Consider the following 25,527-nt stretch of genomic DNA (forward strand, 5'->3'; position numbering starts at 1 on the left):
AATAAGGATTAATTATATCTTACTTGGTTAGGTTTAATAGACATGTTGATTTGTTAAAAATGTAACAATAAGGAAAGTTATGCTAATTTATGACAATAACAGACTACTGTAAATCCTTTATGATTCTCTAGGTCTAAATCTGGTAAATGAGTCCCTATGTGCATGTATGTGTTCCTGCACAAAGTGTCTCTGTTTAATGTGTAGTCAAAATCAGTTGTGTAAGTGGAGAACTGTTTCTATGCATTATGTGCCATAAATACATAATAACAGCCAAACAACAAGGTCAAATAAAAAGAAAAACAGGGCACTACATAACAGTGCTGGTGCCAAAGTAAAGAGTCCCAATCTGGCATTCAGAAAAGCAAGGAACACTACTGCTGGGAGAGAGGGAAATATGAGCTAGGTTCACAGGAGAAGAAAGAATGTGCGTTAGCACCGGACACTCGGTGGGTATTCACGGCCAAAAGAATGAAGGCTGTTTTTGTGTTAAACTTGTGTTTGGATAAAAATGTCTTTTCATTTCTAAAGACAAACGTTCTACATTACTTTAGCAGAACAGAGCAAGGACACAGTGTGTGGTCTGTGTCTGAAGTGAAACATGTACCTTTTGTAAGTATGAGAGATTATTCCAGAAGCTGAACCATGAGTCATTAAACTGGCACATAATTGTGTGGAACACTTTGCATTCTAATTTGCCCGCAGACCTACACTAACTCTGCCCATTGCTGCTCCAACATACTCATCCTCTTTACTCTAAAGCTGGCCATACACGCACAATATAATATTTGTGTGTGGACTCCAAATTATCATTATTACCACGCCGATCGGTCAGGTTAGATAACAATAAAATCTGTGCATGTATTATGTATCTGACGATCCAGGAAGTCACTTTCATACGATTGGTGTCTGCCAATTATTTTATGTTCAGAACATCCTTTCAATTTGTTAGTTTTTAGGACTTTATTCTACAATTTCAATCTTCAAATGTTCGATCGATATTCGGAAGAAAACTAAAATCTGAACATGTATGGCCACCTTAAGCACATATTTGTCCATTCTAATGGAGAAGAGAAGTGAAAAATACCTGTACAAAACAATGCCTGACATAAAAAAATAGTTATATTTACTATGCAGTTTGCATTTTTAGCAGACGTATTTTTGACTAATCTCTAATATTGGCTGTTCATTTAAACAGATCTTATATAAAATATATGAACACTTAAAACATTTAAGTTGTATTAGTTTGTTGTTATGTATATATATTCTTTTATGTATATATATATACTGGAACAAGGACAGCACTCATAGCATTTAAAGAATTGTGAGCAAAATGTAAATGCAAAAATAAAAAGGTTTATTACTCGACATTTCAGTCTCACACAGAAACCTTCATCTAGAGTGGGTGTTTGTTTTTCACTCCAGAGGAAGGTTTCTGTGTGAGTGTGAGACTGAAACGTCGAGTAATAAACCTTTATATGTTTGCATTTATATTTTGCTCACAATTCTTTAAATCCTAGGAGTGCTGTCCTTGTTCCAGTGAATTTTTTTTGTACTAGCATCCAGGTTTTGTTGCTGCAAATGGTGTGCACTCTATGGACTATTTTATATATATATATATATATATATATATATATATATATATATATATATATATATAAAACAGTCCACATGTATCTGACGATCCAGGAAGTCACTTTCATACGATTGGTGTACATGCAATTATAATACACAAGAGATTTTTTGAAACACAAAGACCCTTGGTGCTGGCTGTTTTATTTTGATATATATATATATATATATATATATAATATGCAGCAGAAGCCGGCACTCACGTGTAGAACAGATAAATGTGCCTGGGTGCAGTACCAACGAAATGTATACGAGTACTTGGAGAAAAAAAAAAAAATTAAAAAATAAAAAAAATGTATACCACCCAAATGAGGGAATAAAAGATGACACATTACAAGGGGATTTCTTGGAACAATTGTGAAAAAAACAAAACCAAAAACCACTTTCTCTGGTGAGATATCGGCTTCAGTTCTGTTTCCAATACTGACACCTTCGGCTCTGAGACGAGTCCTTACAATAATTTGAACAAGCATAATCTTGGCGACTTTTTTACCAGTACTGACACCTTGGGCTCGTATAGTTGTCCTTTCAATTATTTGAACAAACATAATTCTAACAGGGATCCTTTTGTTGCATCTCTCATTATGTTCTAGCTTTTTGTTTCCATTAGCTTCTGCCCTTGTTATGTTCTCCATATGATTTCATGTTGCTACGGCGTAGGAAGCCTCAATATTGCTGAGATTTATTAGATTTTTATCTAGACACAGCGCTAAATAAGGGACTATGACCCGGACATCATGAGCGCTACCGAAATTACCTACCCTTATTTAGCACGTAGGCACATTGGGTCTTTACCTTTTACCTTTACCTCCTTTCTCTTATTTATTTTTGGTTTTGTTTTTTTCACAATTGTTCCAAGAAATCCCCTTGTAATGTGTCATCTTTTATTCCCTCATTTGGGTGGTATACACTTTTTTATTTTTTATGTTTTATTTTAATGCTGTGTTTGACTTGATTTGATTTATTTACATGTATTGTTTGATGTCATCACGTTTGAATTTGGGGGGGTGTCCCACACACGTTCACTTTATTGTCCGTTGATGTTCCCGCCAAACACTGTATATAAGGTTTTTGTTCACTCGTATTTGTAACTTTGACAAAGACTGGTGCTACAGCCGAAACGTCAGTTCTCTTGCCTCTACAATAAAGCTTCAAAATTGAACTTTAAGACCTGTGTGAGCAGTACCTTTCTCCAAGTACTCGTATATATATATATATTAGTATATTAGTACTGGCACTATACAGAAGCAGATGGGAGCTGATCCACTTTTCTGGAGAAAAGCAGATTATAAGCCCCATGTGCCCCAAGCCTTAGGCAGCAGTTTACTCACTGACATCAATCCACACCCCATACAATTTCTAATGTCATTTTCCTACAACACACAGGGGCGATTTAGCAAAGGTCACTTTGCTCAAATTGTATGAAAAAGTCACCAAAAATGTTTTATTTTAGGTCAAATCAGAGCTTGCTTACTTGTCATTCTGCTTCTTGAGGCCAGAGTTCAAAAAGGCAGCAAAAGGTATGTGCCTAGGGTCCTAGTAGTCCATAACAATAGCATCCTAGCCTGCTTTCATTCCCGGCTAAAAAGTGTTATTGCCTTTAACAAATCACAACTTATTGAACCTTCCTATAAATCCTCTTTTATGCCTGTGTTAAAAGTAAGTGGTGGGTTTTCCATGCCTGCACGTAAGCGATATGTGCTTGGCAGGTGAAGGGTTAAATGATTTCAGACTTTGACCCTGGTTGGACAAATTTTTTTTGGATCACTACATAATAATATTATAAAAGACGATAGATAAAAACAAAGATTTATTTAACCTGGCCAAGAATATATGCAAGCCCTAATTAAAGGCATTAAAGGAGAACTAAAAAATAAATATGGCTAGAAATGCCATATTTTCTACACTGAATTTAATGCACAAGCCTAAAAGTTTAGCATCTCTGTAACAGTAATGATTCGGGCCTTTAGGAGTGTCAGTGACACTGCAAATGCTCAGTTTGCTCCGGGTAGCTGAAGAGAAGCTAAGCTTAGGGGTCATCAGTAAGCTTCACATCTCATATAAGCTGATGCTACAGGGCTGATTATTAAATTCTAATACTAATTGAACTGGTTTCTGAGCTGCCATGTAATGAGAATCTGAATTATTAATCAATCTTGTATTGTGATATAAATATTCTATTTTATATTTTGTATTTTGTGCGTTGGTCCTTAAAGGACAATGAAAGGTTAATATAAATTAAAAGTAAGTCTAAAGGCATTCTTTTTAAGTACTTACTGCATATCTAAATTCCCAGATCCCTGCTTGCTTCTCTGAGATATGGTGCTGGCAGCCTACAGCAGTGTGAAGACTACAGTGACATCACTGAAATCTCTCTGTCCTTCCTGTAGGCTGCCAGCGGCAGCCTTCCTATTCTCTGAGCATGTGTGTAACTTGATCCTGTCTCCTTTTCTGAGCTATATATGCCCACCAGCCAATCAGAAGTGGATCTGCCAGAGGGGGGGAGGGAATGAAACACATGTGCAGTATGAAGCAAGGAGGGAAAGGAAGGGAGAATACCTTTTTAGAGATGGCTGTCTGTTCTAGAAAATGTGAAGTAAGTGTGACTGAGTAAATATTTGATTAGGTGAGCCAAAAGTGTGGCGTTTTTACTAAACAATAGGAGGACTATTGGGCAGTATGCTTTTTACATTTTGACTTGCATTCTCCTTTAAGCTCAGCTAACTGACATCAGCATGGAGCATGTGCTGTGAATCGGCAGGAAAGAAGATGGGGAGCAGCTAATAACTAATTCAGAGGCACAGATTTTCACTGTGGTTGCTTTGGGATGGTACAGAACCCCAAAGCGTAATAAGCATAATTTCTACCCTACTTCTTTATAAGTTCTCCTTAATGTGATTCTCCCATTGCAACATCCACAGGCCAAGCATTCTACAAAGTGCCCTCACAATGAAGAACCATTTACATTTATAAAAAGCCTTGTCTTGATCTAAGGGGTTGGCCTTTTGTCTTTTCCTTAAAAAAATCCACCACTATCTGTCTATAATAAATTGTAATGTGTTTGGAAGGCTCCAGTACGTCTAGAGAGGCTTTCTTAACGGAAGGCTCTGGTATGTAGAGATGTTAAATTATCTCTTATGTTCTCAAAATGAAATACTTAAAACTAGGGAAGCAAAAAATTATTTCCTAGGATAGCATTATGTACTCATTATTATTTATTTCTGTACATTTTCCAATGAAAGAAAAGCTGTGTGTGGCATATAATGGAGCCGGTGGATGATATTATATACTGCACTTACTGTGTAAGTAAAAAGGCACAGTGCATGTAAGACAGTGCTTGGGAGATGGTCCATTGCAGGATTTGCATGTGCGATCACAAGAGCTGCATGTGAATAGATCATTTTGAAGGAAGGTCTTCGGAGGGCAGTTTGCATCACCTTCTACCCCACACATGCCACTTTCTGGGTCCATTGAAAGGCTGTTTTGGCACTGGATGCAGTCTGTTGGCTCGGGACCAGAACACTTGGAGCAAGTTTTATGGCAATCTGCAGAAAAAAATAATTATATTATGGCTAGTATAATGCATTACCTCTTATATTTGTGTTTATAGAACATTTTTGTATGTATTAGGATGAGAAAATCAGTAGTTATCATATGCGTAAATTAAAAACCCTGCAAGGGTTTTGCTTTTAAGGTTTTTTCCCTGGTAAAAACATCTATTACATTTACTTTTCTGGTAAACGTTGACATGTGTAGGTTTTGTTTTTTAAGGGCACAAGATTCAATCCATTATGTACTGTTTAATTTTCCTGTGTCCATCCAGCACAGGATGTGAGGATAAATCTTGGTTCTGGTTCAGCACGATGTGAGATAGACCAAGGCAGGCTTACTCCTAGCTCAGTATAATAGTTATAGCTACTACAGCACCTACAATTTGTTGCACATAGCTAGTAGGGAAAGAGAAAGGTCATTGAGCAGAACTGGTTTCCCAGATCCCACTGATACATCTCCCTTGTGTTGTCAAAACATCTCTGCAATAAAGAGTTTGACTTGTTTATATATGTAATGTAGTAAAATATTTAGTTTTTGGCTTTGTGGTGTTTTTTTGTCATGATCTAAAGATTTTCATGCCATAAATATGAGTATTAACTATTCACTTTAAACTACATTCTCTTATTTATTTATTTTTACCATTTAGGTTGTATAGCATTCTGTCATTGCAAGTCAGATTTTGCTATTTGAAGAATATAACGGAGGTATGCATATTTTTGAGCATGGAAGTAATCCATTCCTTTACTTTTATGTATTTGATTGAGGCTCATGCCCCTATGTTACCTTCCTGCCTGATGATTTCATGAAATACTGTGAGGCAGGAACCCTGGGACTGCTTTTGAGATCATACCCTTTGGTCCCAGCAGGGATCTTCTGTTTACCAGTCTTTACCAATGCCCTGCTGTGGACTAACAAGGAAAAAATGAACTTGGCAAAGTTTGATCCAAAGTATTCTACAGACAAGGTCTAAACAGAATTGTAGTCAAGGCAGGCACGGAGTCAGAGCAAGCAAGGAACTATTAAGTCAGAAACGGGAACAAAGTCAAAAAGTCATGGAAACATACAGGAACAAGGCTTAGGCAGGACTTTAGAAACCCAGAGCCAGCTTGGGCAATGAATAAAGGCAGAAATAGGCATTTACATTTGAGTTTGGCACCAAATTAACATCACAGTGTAGTGCACACTGTGAAATCAAGGCACACATGCGTCTAGACACACACCCATGTCAGGATGTACACATGCAGGCACGCTGGTCTCCTGGGGCTCTTCAAAGCTGCTTCTAATGGCTGTGTATTCTGAATTTGCCAAGAAACAGCATGCCTACCTGTATGTTCATTTGTAGGTAGAGGATGAACTGCCTAACAAACATAAAATGGAGAAGATGAATATGGTGGATGGATGGACTAGGTCAATGCTGTGTGATCTAGTATATCTAGTATTTATCTTGTATAAAACATGTTGACATTGCAGCATATGAAAGTGTTACCAGGGAAAAAAGTGAAAGGCATGGGCAGGCTACAGGGCAGTAAATTCATTGGAGGGTGCCTCTGCACCTGAGCATCTTGTCAGACAATTCCAAACTAAATGGTACTTCAGTTGGACTATATAACTAATGATGTCAGTTTAGGAACTTTGGTTTGTCAGTTTGCTTAAAATTGCCCTATGATAATCCAAGAATTGTCTTCTAACACAAAAAATTCAACAACATAGCTTCTGATTTTGTAAACTTCCTAGAGACTGCATGAATTCATCTTTCAAGTAAGTTACTTTGTGTCTATTATGAACACAAAAACAGGAATACAGAGAAATCATTCTGTAGATGAATCTATAGAGGAAGATGTTAATTCAGGAAAATGCAGTCACTTACACAAGCAATATCCCCCAAACTATTTTCTATAAGAACATTTCAGAATATAGGACCTTGGGATTTTTTTCCTAGTTTGTTGAGTGAGTTGCATTTTACATCTATGTATAACCAGCTGGGAGACTGAACTATTAAGGGAATGATTTTTTTTCTAGAATTAGGTTCACATACGAAGTCACAATTCAGTATTCTGTTGCAGCCAGGTGTCTACGCTCAGAAAGTGGCTATTTAATAGCACACAGTAGAACCTGTTATTATTTGCTTTTGATGATCCATTTCCTTCTTTCCCTTTGCTACTCTCTCAGACTAGTTCCTGTTCACTGGAACTCATAAAAGACCTATTCATGCAGCAGTAATGATTGACTACACCATCTTCCTTGCAAGGAGAGTTCCTGGCCACCAATCTATAGCTGCACTATTTGCCAGACAAGTAGCACAAGGAAGTGTGAATTTCCTTCCCAAAGCCCTTTATTATTCTTTCCGTCGAGAGACTTTCTGACCTTCCTAATTATGTATAATGAGACATATTTGCCAGCTTCTCAATGTGTTTCAAACAGTAAAAAGCTGAATCGCTAGCATATAAAGTGTTAATTATATGCAGGATTCTTTAGCAGGGCAATGACTATGGGATCAAGAAAGGTAATTTAGTAATTCAGATAATTAAATAGATTTTATGTGGGAAACCTAATCTGTGACCACTTTTTTTTGGGGGGGGGGGCTTGATACAAGCAAAATAACACTTCAAACACATCTTATGTAAACAGAACAATATGTAAAAGTAATTATTTTTCTACATTTTTTCTCCTAGGCCAAGGAGCATTTTTTATGTTGTTTCCTTGCTGAAAGTGAGCATTCACATGTCTTCTTCGCATAGTACATACAAATTAAAACAAAGATTTTGCCATTTTCACATACAACATACATTTTTACTTTTGAAAAGTTAAGAATGTAAAAAAACTTCCATGCATGTTTAATTTTTTTGACTAGGAGACCCAGGTCAGGAGGAATACCAGCCCCATGCAGCTGGAGGCAGCCAGTGTCTCGTTGGCCCACCAGCGCTGCAACTTCAAGAGCCTTCCTCCTCATGTCTGCCCCCGTCCATCTGTGTGCCATGTGCTGTGTACCCCCCTCTCCCCCTTAACTTTAGTAGGTTGGCCCAGGCCCACCAAGGTTTTCCCCAGTGGCCTACCAGCTCAGTCTGACCAGGTGACAGCACTGTATATATGGGAAGAACACATGTCCTTACCCTCTAGACCTGATAGAGGAGCTAATGGCAGGGCACAAGGACATAAATTATGGTGACTTGTACCATGGTGAAGTGCCATTATGCCAGTAACAAAGAAAAGTGTCTCTTGGTGGAACGTAATAATAAAATTAGGGGTAAAGTAATAAAAAGTTGAAAGTTTGCACAAGATCTAGTAAACCCAGAAATGCTTCTTCTCATTGGTTCCTTAGTAATCCCCCCAAATAGTCTTCCAGATTAGCAATCCATCCCTAAATATTGATATTTATTAGTAGGAAAGTTGCCTTATACTGAAATTATTGGTCATGATGTATGTATTTAAAATATATTTCCAGCTGAAAACTGAGCTCTGACTTGACTCCCCTTAATCAATTCCATAGAATCCAGCCCTCAAAATCACAGTTTGCAGGTAAATCATGGCAGTCAGTTTAATTTACAATGGAAACCACTACAAATCGATTTGCCCATTGATAACAATAAATAATTATGAATAATAATGATTCATCTGAAGTAAACTGCACAAAAATGGATTTCCCATAACTAATTATTTAAATAAATTTGTCCATAATAACCAGGCTCCTCCAGGTGGATCTGTCATTCTATCTACTTCTGGAGGAACCCACTGAATTCTATATTACTGGTGTAAAGGATAGCTGCTATATTATTATACAAAAAAACAGGGCACCTTTTTTTTTTTGCACAAAAATAAGCAAATACCCAAGGTATTCATAACTATAAAGGAATATTTCTAAATACCTTCTTTCAAGAAGCTCCTCTCATTCAGAAAAAAAAGTGACTAAAGCAACATATACGTAGTTATAATGGTCCAGATTTATATAATGCAGACAGACTAGGCATAACATGACATAGGGAGCAAACTGTAGAAGAACATTAGCCATACATGACGACCTCAGGTTCTAAACTGCACCCTTATATATGTGCCAAATCTGCCAGATACAGACTGCCACCAGGACTTTGTGTTATTGGAGGGCAGTTTGTTTTTTTCTACCATAGAATCCTTATGGGATAATGTGATAAAAGCCACAACGTTTTCACAGGTTGAGTTACCCATAGCAACCAATCGTAGGTTTGCTTTTGAACATGTTATTATATTATCCCTTTAGAATTAAATTGTGCTGCATGTTAAATCAGGCCCATTCGCTGGTGCCAGAACCCTGATTATGTTCCTCAATGAGGGTTTGTATGAGGACAAAACCAGCACTGCAGCAGCCTGTGTGTTCATAGAAAGAGCTTAAACCATTTTATTTTCTGAGTCATCTAAATAATGTTCTTCTCTTCAGGGGAGAATATTGTCAGCCTTACTTTTGTCTCTCCTGCCAACTCACAATCCTTTCTCTTACTTTGCTTATGTTCTGTGTCAAATTGTTTCCATTCCACTAATTCAGCTTCTCCTGAACCAAAGCAACCAAGACTATGACCCGAGTGAACCTGCTGCTCTGTCAGGTTAACCAAGAGTCTAGTGGGTGATTAAATCATGGTAATTGCAAAAGAATATTAAAGGGGACCTGTCACCCTAAACAAAATAATTCCAAATCCTTTTCTATCATGTTAGTTGAGCAAATAAACTTTATTTACACTACATAAACTATTTAATTTTTTTTCCCTTTAGTCCTGGAATTTACAGTCACAGCAAGCAGGCAGGTGCCATTTTGTGAACATTGTTATTAAGGCAAGCTTTGTATCATGCCAAAATTGTATGCATTTGCCATCTAGGTGATATCTAGGAAGTGCTGATTGGAAAGTTAAAGTCATTGTAATGAAAAAAATCTAAGCTGACAATCATATATTGCCTGACCCGCCTCTATGCTTCAGACATAGAGGTGGGGCAGGTAATATATTATTGACATCTCAGATTTTTAAATTACATTTATAACAGGTATGGATGATTTCATTAAAAAAAATGGTTTAATGTTTAATTTTTAAAAGACTTTTATTATACAGCTTTTTAAGTGTGGGTGACAGGTCCCATTTAAGGCATCATGTGTTCAATACTTTTACACAGTGTTTGGCACTTACAGGCATCTGCGGTGTAGCACATCTGACCTGTTACTCTTACCAACCTGCTGATGTATTTCTAAAGAAAGAATAATGAAAATCAGCTCTGTTCACTGTAAACAGAGGGGTTTTGTAGTTGTGCAATACTATCTGGTTAAATAATTCTCTCCTTTTGCAACTTAAACAATTTCTGAAAAAAACTAGTATGTGATCTGACAGGGCCACAATTTTGGCATAAGTGGGGCTGCAGCTTTGCTTCTTCCTTCCTCCCTTCAGGAGGAAGCACACTAAAGTAACAGTAATCAATGGCCTCCATATACAGGAGGCTTCTGACTATGAGGCCTATTGCATAAGGAATTAACCACCAGCTACGCTCCTTGCATCACTGCAGGAGATGACAGACAGAACTTGAACATATTTATTTATTTTTCTTCAAAAACAATTCATTATTTATTTTACTTTAAAGGGGAAGTTATGCTTTAAGTGTGACATTTATCAAGTTGCAAATATGAATAACTAGTACCTTGACATTCACTGATGGCAGAATTAAAGAAGGTTCCAACTGTGCAATCTGTTAGACACCGTCCTTGGTACAATTTATGGGTAGAGTCCAGGCAGGTTTCGCAGTCATCTTCAGATGTTCCTGAGCATGTCTGGCAGCTAAAGTGACAGGGAATGCACCTTACGGCATCCAGATCCTCATAGTAGCCATCAGGGCAAGTGGCCTTGCAGGTGCCATTGAAGAGAAAATACAAGTAACTGCACTCTACAATTAAGGAGACAGTCACATTTTTAATGCATTGTACTCAACTGTATGAATATGGCTAGGGAATAGCAGCAGGGAATACTGTGCTTACATTAACCAGATTTACCAGATAAGGAGCTTCCATTGTTACAAAATAAACAGCCTAATATTCACCTTAGATCTAACTCTGTTACCTAATGTAAATATCAGAGGGAGAAGTAGTGATCTCCGCTGCATGCTGGCTAATGCACAGAGCTTGTCAGATAAATTGAGAGAGCTGCAGGCTATTGCATGTATTGAAAATTATTATTTAATTGGTATCACTGAGACCTGGTGAGATGAAACATGTGACTGGGCTGTGAATTTAAATGGTTACACCCTTTTTAGGAGGGACAGAGAGATTAAAAAGGGTGGAGGGGTTTGTCTTTATGTAAAGTCAGATTTAAAGCCATGTGCAAAAGAAATTACCAAGGAAAATGTGGAATCCCTTTGGGTAGAAATTTCAGCAGGGCTAAAGGTTACAAAGAAAATTATCATTGGTGTATGCTATAAACCATCCCCAATAAGTGAAGAGGATGATGCCCAGCTACTATTGCAAATGGAGGAGGCTTCACAACTACCGTAGGTTATCATGGGGGACTTTAATTATCTGGACTTTTTATTTCAGGTAGTTCAAAAACCTACTAGGAATGATTCTATTTTGGACCTGGTGATATCTAATAATACTGAACTCATTGCTAACATTTGTGTGGGTGAGCATATGGGGAACAGTGATCATAACATGGTCTCCTTTGAGATACAGTGGCTTGCAAAAGTATTCGGTCCCCTTGAACTTTTCCAGATTTTGTCACATTACAGCCACAAACATGAATCAATTTTATTGGAATTCCACGTGAAAGACCAATACAAAGTGGTGTACACGTGAGAAGTGGAACGAAAATCATACATGATTCCAAACATTTTTTACAAATAAATAACTGCAAAGTGGGGTGTGCGTAATTATTCAGCCCCCTGAGTCAATACTTTGTAGAACCACCTTTTGCTGCAATTACAGCGGCCAGTCTTTTAGGGTATGTCTCTACCAACTTTGCACATCTAAAGACTGAAATCCTTGCCCATTCTTCTTTGCAAAACAGCCCAGCTCAGTCAGATTAGATGGACAGCGTTTGTGAACAGCAGTTTTCAGATCTTGCTACAGATTCTCGATTGGATTTAGATCTGGACTTTGACTGGGCCATTCTAACACATGGATATGTTTTGTTTTAAACCATTCCATTGTTGCTCTGGCTTTATGTTTAGGGTCGTTGTCCTGCTGGAAGGTGAACCTCCACCCCAGTCTCAAGTCTTTTGCAGACTCCAAAAGGTTTTCTTCCAAGATTGCCCTGTATTTGGCTCCATCCATCTTCCCATCAACTCTGACCAGCTTCCCTGTCCCTGCTGAAGAGAAGCACCCCCAGAGCATGATGCTGCCACCACCATATTTGACAGTGGGGATGGTGTGTTCAGAGTGATGTGCAGTGTTAGTTTTCCGCCACACATAGCGTTTTGCATTTTGGCCAAAAAGTTCCATTTTGGTCTCATCTGACCAGAGCACCTTCTTCCACATGTTTGCTGTATCCCCCACATGGCTTGTGGCAAACTGCAAACGGGACTTCTTATGGTTTTCTGTTAACAATGGCTTTCTTCTTGCCACTCTTCCATAAAGGCCAACTTTGTGCAGTGCACGACTAATAGTTGTCCTATGGACAGATTCCCCCACCTGAGCTGTAGATCTCTGCAGCTCCCCCAGAGTCACCATGGGCCTCTTGGCTGCATTTCTGATCAGCGCTCTCCTTGTTCGGCCTGTGAGTTTAGGTGGATGGCCTTGTCTTGGTAGGTTTACAGTTGTGTCATACTCCTTCCATTTCTGAATGATCACTTGAACAGTGCTCCATGGGATGTACAAGGCTTTGGAAATCTTTTTGTAGCCTAAGCCTGCTTTAAATTTCTCAATAACTTTATCCCTGACCTGTCTGGTGTGTTCTTTGGACTTCATGGTGTTGTTGCTCCCAATATTCTCTTAGACAACCTCTGAGGCCGTCACAGAGCAGCTGTATTTGTACTGACATTAGATTACACACAGGTGCACTCTATTTAGTCATTAGCACTCATCAGGCAATGTCTATGGGCAACTGACTGCACTCAGACCAAAGGGGGCTGAATAATTACGCACACCCCACTTTGCAGTTATTTATTTGTAAAAAATGTTTGGAATCATGTATGATTTTCGTTCCACTTCTCACGTGTACACCACTTTGTATTGGTCTTTCACGTGGAATTCCAATAAAATTGATTCATGTTTGTGGCTGTAATGTGACAAAATCTGGAAAAGTTCAAGGGGGCCGAATACTTTTGCAAGCCACTGTAATGCTGCAGAGACAGCTCTAAAGGAGTAACTAAAACACTCAATTTAAGATGTGCAGATTTTGCCAGTATAAGGGCATCTCTGCAATTTGTCAACTGGGAAAGGCTTTTCATAGGGTTAGACAGAAGGAAAATGGAATATCTTTAAAACATTGCTTACCAAGTATACAGATCAGTATATTCCCCTTGCAAGCAAGGAAAGGCTTCACAAAGCAAAACCTTTATGGCTGAATAAAAGTGTTAGTGTCGAGGTTGGTAAGAAAAAACATGCTTTTAAAGCATTGAAGTTAGCTGGGACAGTGGAAACTTTCATCAGGTACAAGGAAGCAAATAAAGCATGCAAGAAAGCTATCAGGCAAGCTAAAATAGAGATGGAAAGGGATATTGCAGCTAAGAGTGAAAGGAATTTAAAATTATTGTTTAAATATGTAAATAGTAAAAAAAATGATGCAAGAAGGGGTGGGAACCTTATTATCACGGGGGGGTAAGTTGGTTGATGAGAACAGGGAAAAAGCAGAAATTTTGAACTCTAATTTTTCATCTGTCTATACAACTGAGAAGGCAGCTAATAAAGGCTTCCTTTTTAATAGACCCAATTCTAGTAATATAACTACTGAGGCATGGGTCACTGGGGAGGAAATTCAAAAGAGACTTGAACGTGTAAAGGTAAACAAAGGTCCAGGACCGGATGGTATTCATCCCAGGGTATTCAACAAGCTTAGCGCTGCCAAACCTCTTCACTTAATTTTTCAGGATTCATTGAGGTCTGGCATGGTGCCGAGAGACTGGCGAATTGCTAATGTGGTGCCGTTATTTAAAAAGGGATCCTGTTCTCAGCCTGAAAACTATAGGCCTGTTAGTCTGACATCAGTAGTAGGAAAGCTTTTGGAAGGGGTAATAAGGGAAAGGATATTTGAATATATTGCAAATCACAATATTATAAGTTTGTGCCAGCATGGTTTTATGCGTAACAGATCTTGCCTTTTTTTTTCTCGCCTTTTATGAGGAGGTGAGCAAGAACCTCGATGCTGGAATGGCAGTGGATGCTATCTACTTAGACTTTGCTAAAGCATTTGATACAGTACCTCACAGAAAGTTAATGATAAAATTGAGAAATATTGGCCTAAAACATAATATTTGTAATTGGATAAAGAACTGGCTGAAGGATAGATTAAAAAGAGTGATGGTAATGGAACATTTTCTAATTGGTCAAGTGTTGTTAGTGGAGTACCGCAGGGGTCAGTTCTTGGTCCTTTGCTTTTTAACTTGTTTATTAATGACCTGGATGTGGGAATAGAAAGTACTGTTTCTATTTTTGCTGACGATACTAAATTGTGCAAATTGGCAGTATTCTGCCACTTTGCAGAGCGATTTGACAAAATTGGATAACTGGGCAGCAAATTGGAAAATGAGGTTCAATGTGGACAAGTGCAAAGTTAAGCACTTTGGTAGAAATAATATAAATGTGAGCTATCTACTAAATGGTAGTGTGTTGGGGATATCCTTAATGGAGAAGGATCTGGGGGTTTTTGTAGATAACAAGTTGTTTCACTCCAGGCAGTATCATTCAGTGGCTACTACAGCAAATAAAGTGCTGTCTTGTAGAAAAAAGGGCATTGACTCAAGGGATAAAAACATAATTTTGCCTCTTTATAGGTCCCTGGTAAGGCCTCACCTTGAGTATGCAGTGCAGTTTTGGGCTCCAGTCCTTAAGAAGGATATTAATGAGCTGGAGAGAGAGCAGAAACGTGCAAATAAACTGGTAAAGGGGGTGGAAGATTTAAGCTACGAGGTTAGACTGTCACCGTTGGGGTTGTTTTCTCTGGAAAAAGGGTGCTTGAGAGGGGACATGATTACTCTGTACAAGTACATTAGAGGCAGATAGGGGATGTTCTTTTTTCCCATAAAAATGATCAGCATACCAGAGGTCATTCCTTTAGATTAGAGGAACGGAACTTCCATTTGAAGCAGCGTAAGTAGTTTTTCACGGTGAGGGCAGTGAGGTTGTGTAATGGCCTTCCTAGAGATGCTGTAATGGCAGATTTGTTAATGCCTTGGATGAGTTCTTGAACAAGCAAAGTATACAAGGCTTTTGTGATACTAAAATCTACAGTTAGAATTGATGTTGGTATAAATGGTTTATGTATGTGGGTGTATAGATAGGTCAGTATAGGTTTGTGTGTGCTGGGTTTATTTGCAAGGGTTGAACTTGATGGACTCTGGTCTTTTTTTCAACCCTGTGTAACTACGTTGGTATATTAAAGGAGACGCTCACTTGTGGACACTTTTTTTTCTGTTCTAGTGGTATTAGAATAGTAAAAACAAACATTTGACTGGGTAACCTGACTGGACCAATGTGTTTTAGTGCTTCTACTCCTGGCTATTTTTTTCTTTTAAGAACCTTTGTTTAGGGAGCTATCTGCAGCTAATCATCTACCTGTCAAGGCACCAACTTCTGGAAAAGGGGAGGTCCAATAAACTGATCAATTGCCTGCTATTTCCATTGTGTGACAATGTGTCTTGCTTTATGGAAACAATGAAACGATCACAACACATTCAAATTATTTCTTTAATTATCAATTAAATGTACAAATAATATTGATATTATCACTTTTAGGTGAAATAATGTAAAGGGCCTTCTAATCTGAGCTATCTACTAATAAAAGAGATCACAGTTAAAGATACAACCTACATTGCTGCATTAAGACATTCAACCCACCATAATGATATCTCCTAAATGAGGTTTTGCCTACCTTTACCTAAAACAAAGTATTAACATAAAAGGCAGTATTGCAAATAAAGCTGGGCACATGCAAAAAGATCCACTTGTTTGGTGAGTTAGCCAAAGAAGTGGATATTTCCCCAGTATGCCCACATTGAGGTGGGAGATATGGGGGGACAAACGATCAGATCACATCAACGTGCAGGCCATAAGGATGAGCACTGCACCAATGCACCGATGCAGTCCTTGCCCCTAAGGAAATTTTTAAACCTGCCCATATTTGGATGGAGAGATGGATAGCAGAGGAGATTGAAGAAGATTGATAATCATTATTTAGAAGACCTAATCGTCTTTGGCCATAGACTACTCATTACTGAACCTCTCCAACTTTATTAATGTTAAAAACAGCAATGATAACACAATTGTATGATGACATTGGTGATAATCAAAGCTGTGTGTGTATATCCACTTACCCAAGCAGGTGTTTTCATCCTTACAGAAATTGCAGTGGGCCGGGCAGCGTTTACAGATGCCATCATCATCTGGAAAATACTTCAAAGAGCAATTAGGCTTACACTTGCTGCTTTCAAGGTATAAGCCTTCCACGCATGACAAGCATTTCATTTTATTCTCATCACAAGCCCAGCAGGATGTGTCACATGCTTCACATGAGCCAGCCGCATTCTCAAAGTAGCCTCTGCAAGAAAGAAACATGTATTTAGCTGGTAGAAAATGAACGGATGGTTGTATTTCAATCTGGTGATCCTCATGAAGAGCCATCAAATGAATGAAGATACTCATATCTGACAAGCTGCTACTTACTCTGGGCAGTTGGGAAGGCAATTTCCTTTATGGAGAAATAACCTGTGCTCATCATCTCCCTTACATTTTAAGCAGTCATCACTGTAACCTCTACAGATTTCACAGGTTGCAGAACATTTTACACATGTTTTGCTGCTCAAGTCCCCAAAGAATCCCTCCGGGCAGTTCACATGACACTTGTTTTTTTCGCTCAAGAAGTGACCTGAAAAAAGAATATAAATACAGCAGGCTAGTGAATGTGCTATTACTGATACATTACCTTTCCTTAAAGAGGGTGAGGGTGCTAGAATTGATAAGTCAGGCAAAATACATGAAGCATGATGGACAAGGTCCAGACTCTAAGAAGTAATCTATACTTGCTGGGTTATCGTTAGGAAGGACCTATTGTTCAGAGTGAAGGCATAATAGTCAGGATTTGGCCTCCTACGTGGAGGAATAAATAGTCTCAGCATTTTTCTTTAGAAGGTTGAGTGTCTGGTCGAGAAGGGAGACCTTCAGAAGCACATGTCAGAGAGTAATACACGAGAATTACTGTTCCCAGCATTCATATTCATCTATATATTCTCTTCAGAACAAAGAATAGGAAGTATATTTAGTTACACTTTATAAGTCTCTCACAATAGTGCTTTTATATGTCATTTTATAAAATTAATTGAAACAAAATACGCGTTTGCAGTGTAATATTTCATTCTGTAGAACAGTCCAAGTACTGAATACAATTTCATCCAATTTAGTTGTAGTTCGTATTGTTATAGACTTAACAAATATAAAATTATATAAATATAAAATATAATCTAAAGCTTGTCTCCAGGAGAGCAACGTACATTGCAGCTGAAATGTTTTGGTTATTGTGGCTTTCGACCAATGATTTCCAGACTTAAAGGGGTAGTTCACCTTTAAATGACCTCAGTGTCAGTATGATATTCAGTATGATATTCAGTATGATATTCTGAGACAACCTGCAACTGGTCTTCATTTTTTATTTTTTAAGGTTTGTTTTAATTATTTTCCTTTTTGCTCATCAGTCCTCTGGTTTGGAGTTTTAGTAGCTATCTTGTTGCTAGGGTTCAATGTATCCTGGTAAGAAAGCAGTGGTTTGAATGAGAGACTGAAATATGAACAGTACAGGGCCTGAGTAGAAAAATAAGTAATAAGGGACAATAACAGTAAATGGTATACCCATGGAGCAATTGTCAATCATTTTTATAGAAAATGTTTTGCATAATGATATAAATACATGATAAAATGATATAAAATACATTCCCATGCCCATAAAATAGAATAAAGAGAGCACAGAATATAGAAAGCCCCTGGTTTCATTTTTACATTTTGTTTTATATTTTTCAAAATCAGCACCACCATATAATTCAAAATGTAAATTTCTGTAATAAGATGAATAACTATCGGATGTTGGATTTTTTAGTAGATAATATAATCTATACACAATAGAACCCCCATTTTACATTCTTCAGGGGTCCAGAAAAAAATGGTGTAAAATGCAGGAAAATTTATTATGCATTATATATTGGTGGGACCACAAAAAATGGTGGAAAATTAAAGAAAACTTAAAATCCGGATATGTAATACTGAGAGCAGAGATCACGGGCAACTAAATCTCTCTATGGGATATCAGCCTTATGCTGAAATCTAGGAGGGAAAGCAAGGTAACAGAAGACTGATAATATCTGAATGAAATTAAGACTTGTTTCAAAATGTTAGTGAGGAAACCAGTATGCAACAGAGGTTATGTGTCCTTTTTTTTGAGTAAAGTAAAATAAAATGAAAAGTTTCAAGGTAAAATTTTTTCTCCGTGTGTACATGTACTGCATATGGTAATGCTCTTTTGATTGGTAGACAACCCCTCTCCCCAGAGTTTACTGTCAGATTGTCAAGTTTCCTAGGAAGTTTGGAACAAACATACAAAACCTGGCTTTTCATTTATATTAATCATATAAATCCGGTTATTTTTTACATAGTTCTGGATTGTATCTTGGCTGTATGTAACATCACCTCTTGACAGCAATTTGCCCTTTGTGCAAAGGTGCTACCTGAGGCAGGTTCTCTTGGCTTATAGCTGAAGCACCCCTGGTCAAACATATTTAGAGTAATTTTACTGTATCACTTGGAGTACTTGTAAATCAAAAGATGTTTTAACAATGTTAGATAAAGAAGACAGTGGTACGTTACCAGTGTAACAGGACAAGCAGTTCAACTCCTCTGGACCAAAGCAACTTTGACAAGATGAATGACATTTGTAGCATTTGCCATCCGGAACTAGTAAGCAGAATATACAGTCAGTACAGCAGCAATCAAAATAGGAAAGCAGAGCTTATTCATTCATGAGCTATGCCTTCTGGTATAAATTAATCAATAGCCTTTTGAAGCATATTTAAGTTTAATTAGTATAAGATTACCTTTATTCTGATTTGGATTCAGGCTGTTTGTCTATTTTATTAAGTTGTGTTCTGTCCGAACAATATATTTAGCCTGCATAAGAAAAATCTACTGTCCTAATCCTTAAGGGAAACCTGGATTCTGAAAATAATTTGAGCTGCCCTTTATAATCACTTTTTTCTAAACCATGTACTGATGCCAATCCCCAGAGTTGTGGACCCAATAAAATAAAATGTTACATCAATGTGGACTGAAAGGAGAGGGGGAAGCTTTGCTTTTGTCAAGGAATTAGCAGCTGCCTGAAAGGCTAGGATGACAGAGATATTGGGAAAGGCATGAATGCAAAGTAAAACCAGAGTAGGTAACCCATGTCCATCCTCCTGCTGACTAGTCCACACCCAAACAAATAGATAACCAAGCATTCTTGTTGGTTTATGTTTGAGATAATATATTCTCTGATCATGGCAAATTAACTTTAAGGGGAACTATAATGAAAATGAAAATCATACGAGATAAGAAACATTCTAAATATAATCAGTTATCTTTACTATTTCCCTACCATCAGTCTCTCTTTATGCAGGAGTCAGGAGTCGGATGTTGATTGACACTTAGGTCTAATACAGCCCTTTGGGGGACTCCTTTTGCTTAGAAGATAATTTAAAGCTCACTCTTTCAAAATCACTAAATATTCTGTCTCTCTACATGCAGGATTTTTGCTGAAGTCAGTTTTGTGGGTGACCTGTACCACATTTGCTAGGAATGGAACACTCCTTCTTTCAAAAGATATAGTAGATTCTAACTGTCAATCAAAATCTGACTCCTGACACCTGCACAAAGGGAGAATGAAGAAAGACAGATGCTTAGAGTGGGGATAGTTAAGAGTAACTTGATTATTTCAGAAATGGTACAGGATTTTTAACTAGATGAAGTTTTTCGCTAGATGAAGTTTATATTACATTTTCATTTTCACAATAGTTTCCCTTTAGATAAAGGCAATCTGTATTGTAGTTTTTCTATCAGGGAGTAATAGCAATGGTCAGATGGCTAGTTTTTGCTCCTAAAAAAAATATTATTTAAGCTTATGGTTAAGTTAGAACATATAAAGTAAACAAAGTGTCAGCACACTTATCAAAAACAAAGTGATTGTGTCCCTTTATTCCCCTATTAGGGAAAATTGTTTCTACCACCAGGGATGCAAGCTAATAGAGCCTGCACTGCAATTGTGAGATTTTGCAAAGTCCTGAGCGCAGTCTCTTAGCAAAGGTTTAGTATATACATGTTTATAAATAGGCACACCAGAGGGAGTCCATGTGGAATTTATGTGCAAAGGGAACTTAGAGACAGTTATATTGTACATGTTTGTACAGCTTTTATAAATTTGTAGTTTATTTTATGTATATATTTGTGTTTTTTGGTGTAAAATTAACAATGTTTGTTTATGGGTTCCTTTAGCCTTAATGTTGCACATGTCTGTTTTTTGACAGGATATTGCTTTAACACTATGGGGGGTTATATTGCAGATGTAGAATGCATCCATACTGACTCTTGCTGTGTTTTCAATATCAGCGATATGCCAAGCATAAGCCCCCATTGTGTATCAGCAGCAGCACTGTCTAGTGCATTTACACTATGCACCCCCATTCTAAGTACACAAGATTCACTGGCACTCATTTGGGGCCCACTATATACCAGACCAGCACGTTCCAGCAAGGTTGGACTGGGCCCAACCCCTGTCGGTGCTGCCCCGCCTGTGTTTCACTTACGTGCGATCAGGGGAGGACGTTGGGCAGTGGCTGTGGCCCCAGTTGGGGGGGTTAGGGTGCATGGCTGGGGCCCCTATGGGGGACACACCCAGCAGGGCCACCTTGGGGGGTGCGGGGCCCCTGGGGCGGCAGTCCCGATGGGCCTTTCACCCATAATCCGACCCTGCCTTCCAGTGCATTTTCACAAGAGTGCTAAGCAATTAAAAAATCTTTACAGAAGCATGCAGAGGTTGTACACTGCTGGTAACTGCACAGATTATTTTAACTCCCCTTAGAGTATTATTAGCTGCGCAATTCTCTGATTTTAAACTCATGAATCTCATTTCACTCCATGCTTTTATGGATGTTTCTTCTGTTTTTACCTAAAGCAAAGTATTCTAAAGAATTATCTTTATAAATTATACATTTATATTATACTATGATTTTTAAAGCATTTCCATAACCCCTGTAAATTGTAAACTCTTACATGCAGGACCCTCTCATATATTGATTCCTGCATGCAAGTGGGTTTCATTATTTTGAATCCTTGCTGTAAGGTTTACTGCTACTGAAAATGCTAGGTGCTTTATAAATGAAGATCAATATTCCCTGATTGTCTTGTGCATCAGGATAAAGTAGCTGTGCAGAATTTATGGTCTTAGAACATTTCTGTTTCTGAAAAGAGATACATGAGTAGTGCTTTTAGATGCATCAATGTGCATTTACCATGTTATTACCATCTTCGTTTAAGTAGTTTCAAATGGTTGTTTTAATTATTCAAAAGCCTTAGGAAGAAGGATTTAATCCCTGGCCAGGACTTGGCATTGAAAACACAGCACAACAAGCACACAATGAAACAGTTAGGAGGTATACTACCTGGGATAAATGTTGAGAAATCTGAAAATAAGTTGTATTCTTACCATTTGTATCTTCTTGCTGCATATAATAACATAACAAACCATACCTAAAAACAGCTCCTGACTCCTTCCTACCTACTTTTTACATATATGGTCACAATTTTTTTCTCACTGACCACTTCTGTCTACTTCTTCTTCCTTCTTCTTACTAAGTATATAGAATATATATTTTGGTTGGTGGAAGACTATTTGTATGCTATGCCTGCTTAACTCTGTTATGCTTTTTATAAAGAAAATTGTGCAGAGGCACAAGGTTATCAGTTGGCTTTAGAGGAAATTAGATTTTTTTTTTACTTGAACTCTAGTTTCAAGATGTTATTATTGATTTGTCAATGTAAACCACATAATATATTAATGACAACATATTAATAACAGGCTGATTTTACAATATGTAGTATATAAACAGATTACGGTTTAAGATGCACTATAAACAATGGGCAGACAAAACCCATGAAAACACAAAGTTGATAATACAATCATTTCATTAATTTAAGTCTATTTAAGTGGCCATAAATGTTTAACATGGTCACCTAACAAGCAGATCTGAGTCCTGTGTGGCCAATTGGGCTGATCCAATCATTTAACCTATGGGCATATGATGACATCATTACAGCAGCATATTCAGACCAGTCTGCAGTAGAACACATTCATGGACCAATGTTGTCCTTCTCCAATGACATTTTTCAATCTGTCAAATTGTATTCACAAACCAGTTGGGCAGACTGTTGACTTCACCCTATGCACAGTCCAATAAGCTACCAACTCAGAGGGGGACAAGTTACCAGGTAAAAAAGGATAGAGTATGGTTCACCACTGTAAACAAATGTCCCCTAATTTAATTTCTTTATTTCTCTCTGTGTTTCTCTTGATCAGTCTAATATAACAATTTAGTGGGATTTTGCTGTTGTATTGCTTTATTTACCAGTTATCTTAATAATTATATAAAGACAGGGAAGGATAGATTTGGTTAAAGAAATGTAAAAATTGTCTTACCTAGAAATTTAGGGAACCTATTTATGTAATATTTTGCTCACTTAGCTTATACAGTATGCAACATGAAGACCACAGTATTTGATTAATCATATTAAAAGCTAAACTAAACTACCTTAGTATACTTTTCTCCTATTTTATTAACACTTTCTGCCATTATACAAGGTAATTTAATAAAGACAGTGGCCAATAGGCAGGTAAAGTGGCATGGCAATGTCTGCTTGTTCAGTTACAAGGCAAATTAATGTAAGCACGCACAAATTGTTGCAGTACAACATGGAGGTCTAAATGTATGAAAATAAATTTTCACCATAATTTATTATCCACAGTATTTGCTTATTGTTGCATGTGTTTATTTAAATGCTGCATTTGAAACTAGAATAATTAATGTTATTGAACAGAAAGGAGCAATGGGAATAAAAGGGAGCTTATTTTTGCCTTTTATATGGCAACAACTAGACAGGTTATACTGTCTATCAAATATGAATATAGAAGCTGGTAAGAACACCGTACATACCATTAAAATAATGACCATCAGAACAGGCTAGAATATGGCACATTCCATAAATTGGTTTCTTCTGGTCAGGACATAAGTCACAATCTGTTGCTGATGGACCATGGCAGGACCTGCAGGATCCATGGCATTCTTCACATTGCCATATTTTAGAGTCCTGAAATGTGCCATCAGGACATTTAGGCAAACACACATTTCCTGTAAGTAAAATGTATGACATTTTATTACATCATTGTGATATTTCATATCATTATATTAGACTTTCCTCTGATAGTAGAAGTCAATGGGAATAGTTTTCTAGCTTTAGTTTAGATGTTTAAAACATGAGATTTTTAACCTTATTGAAAATGAATAGAACAATGTAATTTTCGCTGGTGTGCAACTTTTTTCCATGACAAACCACAAACTCCAACCTTTCTTAAACTCCAATTTTGATAAATCTGTAAAAATATTTTGAAAATGTTATTATTCAACAGTGTTGTATTGAACCTTAGTTCTCCCATGCATTGGAATGGCCAATGTGGTCCCCTGCTCCACCTATAATGTTGGGCAATGTACTCTCAATCGTGGGTGGAACCAGGACTGGATTTGTGGGCAGGCCACAAAGGCCTGGGCCTAGGGTGGCAAAGATCTGGGGGTGGCATGCCGCCCACTGGCCGCATATGAACTGAACTGAGGACTGGGTGGGAGAATTCGACAGTAAACAGAGTAAATGTAGAATGTCATATAAAGCAGGGCACTCACAAGACTTAAAAGTATGGTGGAAAAAGAAATAACGTTTTTTTGTTATTCCAGATTTCAAGGAATACCAAAAGTTGGAATAACAAATAAACTTTATTTCTTTTTTACAATACTTTTAAGTCCTGTGAGGCCCCTGCTTTAATAGACATCCTATATATATATATATATATATATATATATATACAAAATGCAGGATGAAGAGCACACAAAGTTTAAATGCAATACCTGGGTGCCAGAGCAGCAGGCACAGAATAGAGGTAAAAATTGTCAGCACTCACAGGATTTCCACAATGAAGTTCATAAAGAATGAGTCAAATATACGATGCAATTACGTGTGGTTTATTGATCCAACGTTTCAGTTCCCTACTGGAACCTTCGTCAGGGAAGCAAGTATGTGCACAGAGCCAAGTTTAAAAACAGTTTTTGGCGCCAGAAAGCGCGTTGCTAGGCAACCATATAGAATACACAACCCAAACCCGAGTGATACAAACCGAGTATACGGTTGGTTGTTGGGACTCAGACAAGGGGGGAGGACAGGTCAGCCACTTAGACGCAAAAGACTCCCAAGGGCATTTAACACCGTTGACAGTTCGGACCAATCTACGGACTCAGATACGACTTTGGAGGGCATTCCCTCCTCCAAGCCTTTTTTAGGCGTAAAAACCAGATCCCAGAAGGGGTCAGACGGAGAAGGCGGACCAGACGGGGTGGTCGCAAACATAAGGGGAAAACCCCCCAGGGGGAGGAAAACATAATTTTTAATCTTAGCAAACACATCCTTACACAGGGTGAAATATCACTACTGTCTACGGGCCTCTCTTTTGTACCCAGCACGATCCCCAACACGTTTGATACATTAGTTGACATTTACAGATTTCAGCGTAAACTAAAACTTAAAGAACATTTCAGAAACTCCCAAGAGACTGATCGCCCCCAATTTAGGGCCAAGAGCAAATTTGAACCCCCCAACACCCCTGCCGCAGTACGTACTTTTGGCAAGGTTCTCAGTCTGGAGGCCAAGACTGATGCCAGTCACACTAAATCCCATCCTAACCTCTCACTGGCGGAACGCCAAGCCATTAAAACCATTAAAGCCGATAAGGATTTGGTAATTAGACCCGCCGATAAAGGTGGCTCTATTGTCCTGTTGGACTACTCCTACTACAGGGATGAGGTGTTGGGACAGCTTGCCGACACTGAAACGTACAGGGCCCTCCCTGGTGACCCTACTTT

The 25,527-nt window shown here is 38.0% G+C and overlaps 1 protein-coding gene across 1 annotated transcript in view; it reads right to left on the bottom strand.

Annotated features, from left to right (window-relative positions):
• The window catches only part of LOC100486641 (proprotein convertase subtilisin/kexin type 5), a 60,643-nt gene that overhangs the window by 17,985 nt on the left and 17,131 nt on the right, over positions 1-25,527 (bottom strand). Inside the window, exons 6-11 of the mRNA XM_002937893.5 lie at positions 23,557-23,751; positions 19,184-19,270; positions 16,997-17,198; positions 16,648-16,871; positions 10,828-11,070; positions 4,929-5,174 (exon numbers count right to left, since the gene is read on the bottom strand). Coding sequence (XP_002937939.3) covers positions 4,929-5,174; positions 10,828-11,070; positions 16,648-16,871; positions 16,997-17,198; positions 19,184-19,270; positions 23,557-23,751 — 1,197 coding nt within the window. The remainder of the gene's footprint in view (positions 1-4,928; positions 5,175-10,827; positions 11,071-16,647; positions 16,872-16,996; positions 17,199-19,183; positions 19,271-23,556; positions 23,752-25,527) is intronic.

Source organism: Xenopus tropicalis, chromosome 3 (assembly GCF_000004195.4).
Source record: "Xenopus tropicalis strain Nigerian chromosome 3, UCB_Xtro_10.0, whole genome shotgun sequence".
Taxonomy (NCBI): domain Eukaryota; kingdom Metazoa; phylum Chordata; class Amphibia; order Anura; family Pipidae; genus Xenopus; species Xenopus tropicalis.